The 14,007-nt window shown below is 49.9% G+C and overlaps 1 protein-coding gene across 1 annotated transcript; it reads right to left on the reverse strand.

Moving 5' to 3' along the window:
* Positions 1–2,732: 2,732 nt before the first annotated feature.
* On the reverse strand, positions 2,733–13,754 carry XCR1 (X-C motif chemokine receptor 1). The gene is made up of 2 exons (XM_040445118.1): positions 13,631–13,754; positions 2,733–7,291 (listed from the first exon to the last, which is right to left on the reverse strand). The coding sequence occupies exon 2, from the start codon at positions 7,272–7,274 to the stop codon at positions 6,279–6,281; it is 996 nt and encodes a 331-aa protein (XP_040301052.1). The 5' UTR covers positions 7,275–7,291; positions 13,631–13,754; the 3' UTR covers positions 2,733–6,278.
* Positions 13,755–14,007: the final 253 nt, after the last annotated feature.

Below are 14,007 nucleotides of genomic sequence, written 5' to 3' on the forward strand. Positions count from 1 at the left end.
TCAGGACTGTGAGCTCACATCCTCAGGACTGTGACCCCACGTGACTGGGGCTGTGGCCCCGCATGTTGAGAGCTATGGCCCCAGTGAATGGGTCATGACCCCATGTGCCAGAAGCCTTGCCCCCATGTCCCTGGGGTCATGACCTTACAGGCTCGCAGCCATGCCCCTACTTGATCAGGACTGTGAGCTCACGTCCTCAGGGCTGTGACACCTTGTGCTCAGGTGCATCACCCTGTGTCCTCTGAGCTGTGGCCCACTGCACTCCTTGGAGCTATGACCTCTTGCCTCAGGCAGCGATCCCACGTGTTCGGGGCTATGAATGTTAGAGTGGACCTCTCTGAGCTCTGATGCCCTCCTTGGTCTAAGTGGGAAACAGAAATGTCACAGGGTGGCTGTGAGATGTGCACATATATGGGCCTGGCACAGAGCAGATCTCAGTACAAAGTCAGTTTCCAGTCTCCTGTGGGTGTCTTCAGTCAGGAGTCGTGTTCTGTGTGGTCAAGGTAGACACTAAAAGCCCATGAGGGGCTCTGAGATGCACTGGGATTCCCTTCACACCCACTGAAATGGCGCCCCGTGTTGGTCTGCTCATGCTGCCGTAACAAAGTCCCACCAGCTAGGTGGCTTAAACAGGTCTCCAGGCTAGAAGTCTACGATCAGGGTGTCTGCTGTGTTGGCTCCTTCTGTGGCTGTGAGGGAACACCCATCCCATGCCTTTCTCTTAACTTCTGGTGGTTGCTGGCAATCTCTGGTGTTCTTGACTTGTGATAGCGTAAGTCCAGCCTTCACCTGGCATTCTCCCTTGGTCTGGGTCTCTGTCCAAATTTCCCGTTTTTATAGGGACACCGGTCATATTGGATTACAGGCCTGCCCTCACCCCTGTGACCTCATTTTAACTAATTACATATGCAGTGACCCTCTTTCCAGACAAGGTCACATTCAGAGGTACCGGGAATTAGGACATGAACACAAGAGTTTCTTGGGGAGTAGGAGGAGGACACAGTTCAACCGATAACGTGCACGAAGCTACAGATTTGTATCCCCCGAAGAACGTCATGGAAATGCAACTCATGAAATTATAGACTCATAGACTTCATTTCTTAATCACGGGGAGGGATCTTAGAGTTTAAACCTCTCCAGTTGAGTTGAATAGATAAGGAGAGGAAGTGGCTTGCTAAGGATCCAGTCAGAACGGGGGATGTGATTTCCTATTGAGGCCAATATTTGTGGGTTTCCTCTAACTTTTAAATAAACAAGATGCTTTGAGGGGCCCCTGGGTGGCTCAGTTGGTTAAGCGTCCGACTTCGGCTCAGGTCATGATCTCGTGACTTGTGGGTTCGAGCCCCACGTCGGGCTCTGTGCTGACAGCTCGGAGCCTGGAGCTCGCTTCGGATTCTATGTCTCCCTCTCCTCTCTGCCCCTCCCCTGCTCACACTGTGTCTATGTGTCAAAAATAAATAAACGTTGAAAAAAATTAAATAAACAAGATGCTTTGAAAAATTAGTAATGTTCAGTGTTGTTGTTGTTGTTTTAACTCACATTATCCTTATTTTTGGAAGAAAACCAGAGGCAGATTGTTGAACCAATTGTAACCAAAGTGGGGGGACAGATACAAGTGGGTACTTCCTTCCCCAAACTCCCATAGTTCATTGCAAGGTGCCTTGGAATAATAGTTTTAATGACACGTTTAAGGTGACGTGTTTAAGGCGTGCATTCCCAGTTGTGTGGACAATCGAGTCATATACTTTTCTCTGAGTCAAGGTTAAGTCATCTGGAAAAAGGACCACCAATTCCTTGGGACTAGAGTAATCCTATAGAAATCTTTCTCCAAATAAGAATGACCAGAGGCTGACCAACTTGAGAGTGGTGCTAATCCTTCTTTGCAGTCTTACGCCCCCTAACATGGGCTTCCCTCTGCCTTCACACAGAGCAGGCCTGTACACACGTGGCCAGGAACATCTTGCAGGTCCACATGCCCCCTCTTATCCCCGGGCCCACCTCTAATCCTTGTAACCACCCAGTTCTCCATGCCCATCCATTGCCCATATCTTCTCTCTAACCATGAGTGATGCTCACCTCTGATTTTCTGAAATGGTCAAAGTCAAGGAACCAGGCTTCCATTGTCCTCCTTTGGGCCCTCTGGCCACACTTTCTCTTGTCGAGGAGCTGGGAGTGTGTGTGTAGCAGGGCGGGGGTGGGGTGGGGTGCGGGGGCAGTTACAACCACCCACACCTAAAATCTGGGCTGGCCCCAAAGTGGAGAGCATAGTTCAGGATAATCCTTCTTCCCCTTCCCAAACTTCCCCCAAACCTGCAAAGTATCTCCCACCAAGTTTTCAGGATGCCCCAAACTCCCGGCAGGAAGCATAGCATTCCTTCTGATTAGAGGGCTGATCTCTGAAAAGTCCTTGTTCCAACACAGTGGGTCATGAAATCGGGGGGGAAAAAACCTTGGACTTGAAGACAGCCCAGGGGAGAGACAGGGACAGAAAACTCGAGAGCCACAGAGCACTCGAGACACATTGGCCTCCCGGATAATTTTGCCTAAGGCCTAAATGGAGCAAATTTCCCACCATCCTGACCCACACAAGGCTTGTTCCACACTCTATGCCCCATCCTCTTCCTGTATCCCTCCCTTCACCCTGAATCCTAACCCAGATCCCTCTCAAGCAGAGGACTTTTAGGAATCTTATATAAAGACCTAGGTAGAAATGAGAGGAACACAGCCAGGGATGAGTCCATACACGCTACTCTTTTATTTGTGCATATGATACAATGATGCTTTCTGTCTTTATGAGATGATTACAGTCGTAATTCCTATTTGGGGCTGAATCACTGGCAAAGCAAGTACTTTTACACACATGATCTCATGTGTATCTTCATTGTGTGAATAGAGTCTGTCTTTGTGTTTTTGGCATTTATACAGTTTTACAGATGAGGACGCGGAGAGTCTCGGAGGCCCATGGTCACAGTGATTCAGTAAAGGACCTTAGATTTGGGGTTTGGGTCCAAGGCTCACATCCCAAGGGCCTTCTCAGACAATCTACTTTGGGATCTGTTCTCCTGGTTTTTCCAGACTCATGGGCCTCTTTGTCCCGTCACAGGGCGGCTTTACAAATGAAAGCTGTCAGGAGTTCAGCAAACCAGGCGATGTGTGGGCTGATGGGCCATAGGGAAGAGTCATGGGACGCCATTGGGCAGTGCCTGGTGTTGACCAGAAGGTATAATGTAAGCAAGTGTGGAAAGAAAAAACAGAAGTAGGAAAAAGCCAGAAAGATGCTCTCCTATTCACTTACTCAACCAACCACAAACATTGCCGGGCGTTGAGGGAGGTTCTAGATCGGCCACACGTGGCTTCTGCCCTTGAGGAACTTCCATTCTGGCTGGGGTCATCTGAGGTCTGGGGCTGCCCTGGGCTTGGAGTTCCTATTCAGAGACCAGCAAGGCTCCTCCCTTCCGGGTTTTGTCCAAGAGAGTGGGGTGGTGGGAATGCTGTGAAGACATCTTCCCTAGGAACTACCGTGGATTTTTTGTGTTCCCGGAGCAGCAGAAGGTCCGCAGCCCTGTGTCCAGGGCAACTTTTATTGACTCTCGTGGGACAGGCCCACAAGAGTGCAGCTGTGGTTCAGTGGGCAGAGGGAGGGGACAGCAGGAGGTTGTGGCCAACAGAGTGTGCGGTCAAGGTGGCCACTAGTGTGCAGTGCTCTGGCTGATTTTTTTTCAGCAGTGTTGCCCATAGGCTCCTTTTCTGATAGGGCGTCTTCCCATCACGTCTCTGTTTCTCTGCGCCTCTTGCCTCGGTTTCCCAAGGAACTAAATTAAGAGAAGACGCTCTACTCTCTACCCTTGGAGATGACGAACCATCACGAGAAACGTAAGGACATGGACACGACTGCGTTTAGTGAAGTGCTCTCAGGGGTACGGCTGAATGCGTCGGAGGAAATGCTTAGACGAACATCTTTGGAGGTGAAGGGATGGGATGGGTGAGGAGCAAACGAGGCGAGCGTCTGTGGTGACGACCCCCCTCCCAACCTGCCTTCCAGGAAGAGTGGCGTTAAGACCGCACTGCGTTGGTTGGGGGGGTTGCGAGCTGGAATCGTCTCCCCTTCTCCCAGGGCTCAGCCTGCCCTCTGAATAAAAGTCAAACAACACCTTAATAATACTAGTTTGAAGGGGGTGCTGAATGACTACCCCGATCAGAAGCCCGAAGGCTTAACTCTGAGCCACGACTACCTCATTACCTCTTTCCTTTTGCTGTTTCTTCTGTCCGTGGTGAGTGATGTCCCCACCTATTGGCTGGCAAGTCCATGAGAGCTTTATCCCTTCATGAGGGCCCGAGACTCAATGCGTTTGGTAACTGTGCAGAGGCGGGCTGCTGGTGAGACGGTCTGGCCCCTGCCTGACCGGACGGCTGTGCCGGCTGGTTTTGGAGGGGTTGGCTCCGCTCAGTCCTCAGTGACTGCCGGCTGAGACCGTCTGCAGGGCCAACGTGAGCACATCCTAAAATAAGCATAGTCAGAGTGCAATCTGGATGCTGAAAACCTGCAGCTAGATGGGAGACGTGTTGCATATCATAGCTCCAGCTTCTTTCACGTGAGGTGGCCCCTGCATATTCGGCCCATGATTCTTTGGGGGAAGGAACGAATGGACTAAGTGCCACCTTCTGCATGAAGCATTTGCTTGGAGGATATAAAGATGATGAGATACCACTGCCTCCCTCCGAATGCCAAGAGCCCAGCTCCAAAGGTCCAGATAAGTAAACACCCACCTTGGCCAAGGCACCCAGGGTGAAGGTTCCTGCAACACCTCCTGCTCTCAGGATGGATGTTGAGCTGACCCTTCAGATTCATCACTGTCACCAGGAATGTTCTCCACCTGCCTGGTGGGTGGCACCCGCCTTCCCTGGCCACGCCCGTTCCAAACCTGAGTCATCTTTGAGTCTTGCGCTTCCCCTCCCTCCACCCCCACGGCCCAGTCCTGCTGACTCTGCCCTTCCCCCATTCCCTCAGAGTTGTTCTTGCCCACGGTGGCTGCGTGTCCGTGGTTCCACCCCCAGATGACCTGGCTTCCTCAGCATCCTTCTGCGGTGCCTCTCTTTCCCCACCCAGTGTGCTCTGAATGGACCCCGGGGCGCTTCAAGACCCTCAGCGGCTCCTCATCTCTTGCAGATAGAGCCCCAACACCTCAGGAAGTCTTTCCGGGCCCCTGCAAGTTGGCACCAAGGAACTTTCCCAAACTTCCTGCGGGCAGGAACCTGGTCTTCCGACCTGCTAGGCATGGGCCCTGGTGTTCCATCACTGTGTATGAGTGGGAGCAAAGAATGACAGGTGTCACTATTCTTCCAATGTATGTATTTTGGGGGGCACGCCTGGGGGGCACGTGCCTCTTGCCCCAGGAGGCTAGTTTACAGATATTAACCTTTCTTCCCTAGTCTACACTCTCAGAGCACCACGCTTATTCGTCTCTGTGGCAATGGCTGTCACGTGACCTTGCTTTTTGGTTAGCAGCACACATGCCTGCCTCCTACACTGTCCCATAGCTTCACATCCCCAGGACGTACATGAAAGCCACCTTCTAACCTTTCCATACAACAAACCTGGTCCCGATCTGTAAACCTGATTTAGTTCGGGAGCGGGGCCTTTGGAAAAGCTCCCCAGGTGATTCGGACGTGCACCCCAGTTAGGTACATTCGGCTGTAACTCCTTGAATTCCAGAGTCTTCCACAGTCCCCACAGTGGGACTTTGCACACGGGAAGCACGGAATATATGCTTGTTGAATAAAGTAGCTACTAATAACAGCCCTCGGCTGGAGCTTAGAGAGCATGTGAAGCCTTCTCCTCTTCACCTCCGGCTACAGGTTCCATGACGTATTTGCACCTGGGTGGCCAGGCTTGGAGGCGTTTTACTTGGCTGGGGAAGACTGAAGGTCCAATTTTAAGAATTAGGCCAGTAGCACCTGCTGGAAAGGACTGAGTCTCGGACCTTCATGAAGTCTTGGAAGATCCTCCTTTCTGGGACTCCTTCCAAGTCTCAGAGCCTTCTGAACAAAGCGATGTCTAAGCCAATGAATTAATAAAGGCAAGAGTGATGAAGTCAGAATTCAAGGCTTGTTTTTGTGGATGGCAGTATAACATTTCCAGCTGGGAGCCACTTTCTGCAGAAGGGGCGACAAGTGGGACCTGCTGGTGGAAAGGTACTGCTTTGGCCCCCAGCCCCATGGCCTTGGCATTCCCCACGGTGCCCTCCACAGTGCTCCTTCCTGCACCACCGAACTCCCTTTCAAAAGAAGGAGGCGCCCTCATAGTTGAAGGTGCCCAGGGTGTGAGGGGGGATGCTGGACGCCTGCTGCCGACAGAGCCAGAAGTGCCGGAGCAGACTTTTGAGATGCCTGCGGAACTTGACCCCGACAAAGACGTAGAGCACCGGGTTGAAGCAGCAGTGGGAGAAGGCGACGTTGCGGCAGATGAGCAAGGCGTAATCCAGCTGCTGGATGAACTCGCAGCTCTGGATGACCCTGAGTTTCAGCAGTGTCTGTAGAAACAGGATCAGGTTGTAGGGAGCCCAGCTGAGGAAGTACACCACCACGATGGTGAAGATGAGCCGGACCGTCCGGTGGTGCCGTTTGGACCGCGAGCGGAACAGGGTCCTGAGAATCTCCACGTAGCAGAACAGGATGATCCCGACGGAGAGCAGGAAGATGATGTTGTGCTGGTAGACCGAGGCTATGAACCATCTGACTTCCGAATAGTTGCAGCCCGAAGGAAACACCTTGTGGAAGATGGCATCGATGATTGAGGACAGGATGCTGGTCGCCCACACGGCCGCGGTCACCAGCACGCGGCACTGGAGGGTGTGGACGCGCATGGACGAGAGGGGCCTCACCACCGACATGTAGCGGTGGACAGTCATGATGGTCAAGAAGAAGATGCTGCTGTAGAGGCTGATGGAGAAGATCATGTTGAGGAGCTTGCAGAGGAAGTCCCCCAGCACCCAGCCCCAGTGGTACCCCAGGATCCACACCGGCAGCAAGAAGGAGAAGGCCATGTCTGAGAGGCACAGGTTGAGGATAAAGACGTTGGTGAGGGACTCCAGGCTCTCGAACTTCACCAGGACCCACAACACCAGGCTGTTGCCCACCAGGCTGAGGAGAAACACCAGGAAGTACAGGATTGTGGTGCTGAGGGTGGCAAAGGCGAAGTTCTTGCTCTCACACAGAAAGCTCTGATCGTCATAGTCAAAAGGAGTGGTGGACTCTGGGATGCCTGAGGGCTCCATCTAGACATGGAGAGCATCTGAAATGAAAGAGATGAGGAGTTTCAAGCCACATGGTTAGGCTAGGATCGATAGGACCCACGTTATAAAAAAGTGTGGTCCAGGGGCGCCTGGGTGGCTCAGTCAGTTGAGCATCTGACTTCAGCTCAGGTCATGATCTCACGGTCCATGAGTTCGAGCCCCGCATCGGGCTCTGAGCTGACAGCTCAGAGCCTGGAGCCTGCTTCAGATTCTGTGTCTCCCTCTCTCTCTGCTCCTCCCCCCCTCATGCTCTGTCTCTCTCTCTCTCTCTCTCTCAAAAATAAATAAAACATAAAAAAGAAAAAGTGTGGTCCATGGTCCAGCCGCCCATCATGAACTATTTGTAATGAGACTAAGAACTTTTGCCGAAACATGAAGCCACTAAGCAAACTGTATAATTTGGTGGGCATTTTTTTTTTCAGCCAGGCTCTCTTGATGGGGGAAGTGGTGCATTCATTCACGTTCATTTACTCTGTCACAAGCCCACTTTCTCTTGAAGCCTGGCATTGGAGTAGCACTAAGCTAGACCAGTCTCCCAGTAGGTGTGTATGAGAAACAGCAGCAGAACCAGATTCAAAGAACTGAGGTCAAATTTGGGCCCCATTACTGTATTTCTGGGCAAGCTATCTAACCTTCCTGACCCTAAGGTCCTCATCTATAAAACAGGGCTAAGGATCCCCACATTGTTCCTTCGTCTATTTACCAAGTGTCTAAGTGAGCATTGACTCTGCCTACCTGCCTTCCTCACTCTGTCTCTCCCCCTATCTCTCCCTCCCTCCCTCCCTCCATCCCTCCCTCCCTCCCTCTCTCTTTTTTCTTTCTTTCTTTCTTTCTTTCTTTCTTTCTTTCTTTCTTCCCCCTCCTCTCCTTCCTTCCATAAATCCTGACGGCAGGATTGTTTCAGGAAGCTTGCTTCTCTTGGAACAGGTCCAAAAAGAAAGGAGCAAACATCTCCCATGTGAACTCAGGTAGGAAATAATCTCAAGACTCCGATGAACACTGAGACTCTGGGAGACCAAATCGTCACTAACACAGATGTTCTATGGAAGAAAGTATATGCAGAGTGACCTCTGAGGACCAAAGGAGCCATGAGGCAAAAAAAAAAAAAAAAGCTGACTGGTCCAATTTGCCAAGAAATGGTTTAGTAAAGGATCTTATGGACAGAAGTCTGTCTTGGATGGCTGCGAGTCGAGTAGATCTCTGCACCCCGCCTCCCATAAGACCTGATCTTATAGCCCTAGAGGATGGGGAGTACATCCTGGGAGACTCTCAGGAGGAAATGTTTGAGAGTAGCTGTGTGTCATAGTCTTGTCTCCAGAGCAGGTCAAGGCCGCTATGCCCCAAGTGTATTCTTACGAGTTCTTTATCATGCCCATGGTTGGACAAAAAAGAAAGAATGGTGGTGGTGGTGGTGGTGTGTGTGGGGGGGGGGGGGGCGGGGGGGGACTGTGCTCAAGAAGGCTCCAGGTCACAGAGTGGTCACCATGGTGGGTTTGTCCAAGATGGCGTCAGGCCGGTTGACGCGGAGGATTAACTCCCAGAGCAGAAAGCCGCCTCACGCGGGAGTCTGGTTTACAGAACTTCCTACAGAGGCAAGCAAGCGGAAGCAACCTAAGTATCCGGTCGGAGGGAAGTCGCTAAGAAACCCGCACGGAGTCACATCGATTCAATCCTCGGCGCTAGTGGGGTTTTGGAAACGGGGAGACTAGAAGGCCGAGGAGAGGACAGGGAACGTGACGGAAGAGCCAGAACTCTCGTTGAAAGAGGTGAGTGAAGCTTTGGGGAGGAAGACGGGAGACTGGGCGAAGCGGCTGCCTGCACCACGTAGGGGCCCCCTCGTCACCTACTAGGTGCCAGGCACCGCGCTGGCACAGGCTACTCCTCTGCTCCCTCCATGCCGTGACTGTCTGCAAGGCCGTCAGAGACACTGAGGCTCCGACTGGTGAAATGGCCTTCCCAGTGTTAATAGAGCCAGGGAGCAGGGAGGAGGGCCAAGCCGGGAGCCAGACCTAGGCTCTCCTGCCTTGTATTTGGAGAAGGAGAATTGGAAAGGTAGCCGGAGTGTCTCACTTACCTAGTTAGGGGCGGGAGGAATAACAAAGGGGGTCTCCAACGTGTCCTATTTTTAATACTGTTTTCTTACGGATTTTAAGAGCACTCCTTAGTCTTGTCAACCCGTTGGGCCTTTTCTTTTTCGCCTTTGCTTTAAAGTTTATTTATTTAGGGGGGCCTGGGTGACTCAGTGGGTTGATTGTCTGACGCCAGCTCAGGTCACGATCTCGTGGGTTGTGAGTTTGAGCCCCACGTCAGTCTCCGTGCTGACAGCTCAGAGCCCGCTTCGGATCCTGTGTCCCCCCTTCTCTCTGCCCCTTCCCAGCTTGCGCTCTCTGACAAATAAATAAACACTAAAAGTAGAAAAATAAAGGTTATTTATTTTGAGAGAGAGAGAGAGAGAGAGAAAGAGAGAGACGGAGAGAGAGAATCCCAAGCAGGCTTCACCCTGTCAGTGCAGAGCCCGATGCAGGGCTCACTCTCACAAACGGTGAGATCATGGCCTGGACCGAAATCGAGAGTTGGAAGCATAACCCACAGAGCCACCCAGGCGCCCCAACCCGCTGTGCTTTTTAGCTTTTCATTCTGTCCGGGTCTTTTCATTTTTTTGACATTTAGAAAGTAGGTGCTTACATCTGATTCAATACAACAGTACCTGATGGCCTGTGACGTAGGGCAGGCCCTGTGACAGATGCTGGATTGTTGGGTGAAAACACGACTAATAAATAGTCTCTGTCTGCAAGAGGCTTGTAGTTCAGAATGACATCAGAAATCGTACAAAAGTCTGGGACCTCCTGTCGTGTGACTAGTTGGACGTGCAGGTAGTTTGGGACAGGAGCCTTGTACGCACCCCTTACGTCGTATAGGTGATCCCCAAGTCTGCTGCTTGGCTCTTGTCTTCCCCTGACCCAGACCCTGTGGAGGCCGACCCATCTTCTTAACATCAGCGCCCCAGCTGCGTGGTTGGAAATTTCTCAAAATGAAATGGCTTCTCCTGACAAAGGAGGTAGGTACCTTGTCCCTCTTTTAATTTAGTAAAAAACAAGTGGCTTTACACACTCTCGGTGTTGTCACATCTCTTGTGACCACCGAAGAAAGCACCGGAGAGATGGGGTGGCTTCCTGCGCTGATGATTTGTGTGGAATCACCGAAGCAGACTAGTCACACGTCTCTCCTTGTAGTGGAGTTCACATTTTCCGCTCAACTCTCCAGAATAAAAGAAGTCCTCGGGCTGGTCTGGGATGACAGGAAGCCAGTGACCAAAGTACTCAATGTCGCTATCTCCCGCCTCGCCTAGTCTTTTCCTGCTCTGTGGTCCTGAGTGGTGCAGCTTGAGTGGGTTGGTAAGAGAACTTTCCAGTTCCTGTTCTGCCAGGTTACCAAGTACTGAATTATTTACTATGGTGAAGATAACACTAAGTGGGTTTCACTTCTCAGTAAAGGCTAAGTAAGCTCCGGTGAACTATGTACAAACCCTGGAACAAAAATGAAAAGCGAACCCAGAAACCTTCCTGTGGGCACTGCTGAGCTACCAAAACATGGTAAACATCGGAAGGGACTGGGCATCTGAAAAAGGAGAACGGCTGAATGGTGGGAGTCCTACTTTTATGGCTTTGGCCTCGGGGCAGGACCCGGTCATGAGGGGCAGCTGGAATTCCAGTAGCAAAGTCACCATTTTTTGGTCTTGAAAAACCAGAGGGCTGAGTTTAGGACAACCACAGCCACTGGAGAGGAGGTGAGGGGACGTCACAGAGAGGCTGTCCTCACTCTCTAGCTGACCTCTGAACCAGGAATGTCCCCTGGGAAAACCGGAGGCACCGACCTGAAATGGACTCACTGCCCACGTCAGGGGAGGCCGAGTTTAGAATGTGAGCCGGCCACGTTGATTATGTGCGGAAACCAACAACATATAAAAACAATCAAAACTTTTCAGGAGAATGAAACAGAATCCGGTCTGCACAGCATAACGTCCACGATGATGAGGCTACAATGCCACCTGTGCAGCACAGGGAGAAAAAGCAGAACGTGGCCCCTCTTCAAAAACGTGGCGCCTCGGTGGCTCAGTCGGCTAAGCATCTGACTTCAGCTCAGGTCATGATCTCACGGTTCGTGGGTTCAAGCCCCACATCAGGCTCGCTGCTGTCAGCGTAGAGCCCGCTTCGGATCCTCTGTCCCCCTCTCTGTGTCCCTCCCCTGCTTGCGCTCTCCCCAAAAGAAAATAAATGTATAAAAAAAAGATAAGAAACTGACCCTGAGATGCCCCAGATATTAGAATCTACAGATATGCATGGGAATGCAACTCTTTTCACTGTGCCCCAGAGACTACAGGGAAATATATCCTTAATGAATGGACAGGGAAATCCCAGCAGAGAAGGAGAAAAAAAGATCTATGAAAGAACCAAAAGGAAGTAGAAACCAATAACCATAAGATATCTGGAAGAGCCAAAATAATTTGGAAGGAAAACAACATACTTTTTTTTTTTTAATTGTTTTAGTGTTTTTATTTATTTTTGAGATAAGGAGACGGGGCAGGGGGAGGGAAGAGAGAGAGAGAGGGAGACACAGGATCCGAAGCAGGCTCCAGGCTTTGAGCTGTCAGCACAGAGGCTGACGTGCGGCTCAAACTCATGAACCGTGAGATCATGACCTGAGCTGAAGTCAGACGCTTAAAGGACGGAGCCACCCAGGTGCCCCCTAAAGCAATATGCTTCTAAAGAGTCTGAGTCAAAGAAAAATTCACAGGCAAACTGTGAAATATTTGGAACTGAATACTAAGAATAAATGGCACGTGTTAAAACTCATGGCACACAACTGAAGCATACTTAGAGACAAATTTATACCTTTCAATGCTTAGGGTAGAAAGAAAAGAGGCCTAAAATTAAGGATCTGAAATCAATGATTCAGAAGCTGGGCGGGAAAAAAAAGGGCAAATTAAAACCCAAAGAAAGTAGAAGAAAGGAAATAAAGATAAAAGAAGAAATAAAGAAATAGAGAATAAGAAGAGAGAAAATGTGCAAAACCAAAAGTGGTTGCTTGAAAATTTTTTTTTGAAATATAATAAAATTCTAGCTACATTGAGAGCAGAAAGAAAGAGGACACAAATTCTGAATAGCAGATTTGAAAGAATGGTTATTGCTGTAGATTATTGCTCTACAGATAGATCTTACCAACTTTAAATGACTAACAAAGAAAAAAAACAAAAAGAATAAATGACAAAGAACTATTATGATCAATTTTATGCCAGATTCAACAACTTACATAAAATTGACACATTTCTTTAAAAATTCAACCTACCAAAGCTGGCATGAAGTGATATGGCAAATCCGAAAAGTCCTACCTTTGTGAGACAAATTTAATTAACTATTAAAAAAAAACCTTCCCACAAAGAAAACTCCAGAACCACATGATTTTTTTTCTCATACGTTCTGTCAAACATTTAAGGAAGAGGTAACACCAATCTTAGACAAACGATGTGAGATACAGGATGGAATATTGCTCAGGTCGTTTCATGAGGCCACCGTCACCCTGATACCAAAACCAGACAAAACCAGCACAATAAAGAAAACCACAGACCCATATCCCTCATGAACGCAGACACAAAAATCCTTATCCAAGTATTAGCACATCAAATCGGCAACATAATTTAAAAGGAGGATACGTCGTGATCAAGCGGTGTTTACCCCAGAAATATGAGAATGGCTTAATGTCTGAAGAATCAAGCAATTTAAATCCTTTTTGCATTAACAGAATAAAGACAAAGGCCACATGACACTGTTTGATCAATGCAGAAAAGTATTTGACAAAGCTCAATACCCACTCATGATGCCAACTCAGAAATTAAAGGGGTATTGGACGTCTGTAAAAGCGATTCCACTCTTCTGTTGGTTATTCATTCATTTACTCAAAAGCTTCTGGGCTGGGCTTGGGAGAATGGCACCAAGTGACTCTCCGAGTTCCTCTCTAGGAGCCCGGTTCCCTTTTGCCTGTCACTGTTCTCCCTCCCTGTCTCTCTGCTTGCCCACCTCAGCTCCAAGAGAGCAAATGTAGCTTTTCCTGTCCGCCATATAACTTGGATCGAGAAACCCAGATTTAAATTATCCAACCACTAAGAATAACAATGCCTGACCTTAGCGATGCAGATTTGGGGGAATCCCCATGAGGGCTTGGCACTCTCCACATTTACCAGCTCTCCAGTTGGTTCCGATGCCCACAGGGAGTTGAAAAACCCGTGGTACAAGCTATTAACATTAGAGGAAAACACAAGTTACACACATAAAGGAACTCACCTATATCTACACCTCCTGTGTGTCCTGAGGCAGAAATGATGCTTCCCTGTTGCACGTTGTGCTCCAAGAAACTGAAACAGCCCGAAGCTAGAGGAAGGTCGGAGAAAACTGTAGTGCGCTGTGTCAGAGGGAGACAGGGAGCCTTGACTAATCCCTCCTCTCCCACCTCCTGGCTTCCCGCTTGACCCACCCCCAACCTCCCTATCCCCACCCAAGACCTCACGTCACAACCTGGCCCCATCACTGGTCACCCAGCGTGTCTCCAAAGGCAGGTGGGGTCGACAATGCAGGAGTCACCCGAGCCCCCGGATCCCACTGAGAATAGAGTCAGGCAGTTTTGGAGTGGGAAGGGATCCTAAAGGGTACGTTTTTAAAAA

Source organism: Herpailurus yagouaroundi, unplaced genomic scaffold (assembly GCF_014898765.1).
Source record: "Herpailurus yagouaroundi ecotype Mexico unplaced genomic scaffold, PumYag 193, whole genome shotgun sequence".
Lineage (NCBI taxonomy): Eukaryota > Metazoa > Chordata > Mammalia > Carnivora > Felidae > Herpailurus > Herpailurus yagouaroundi.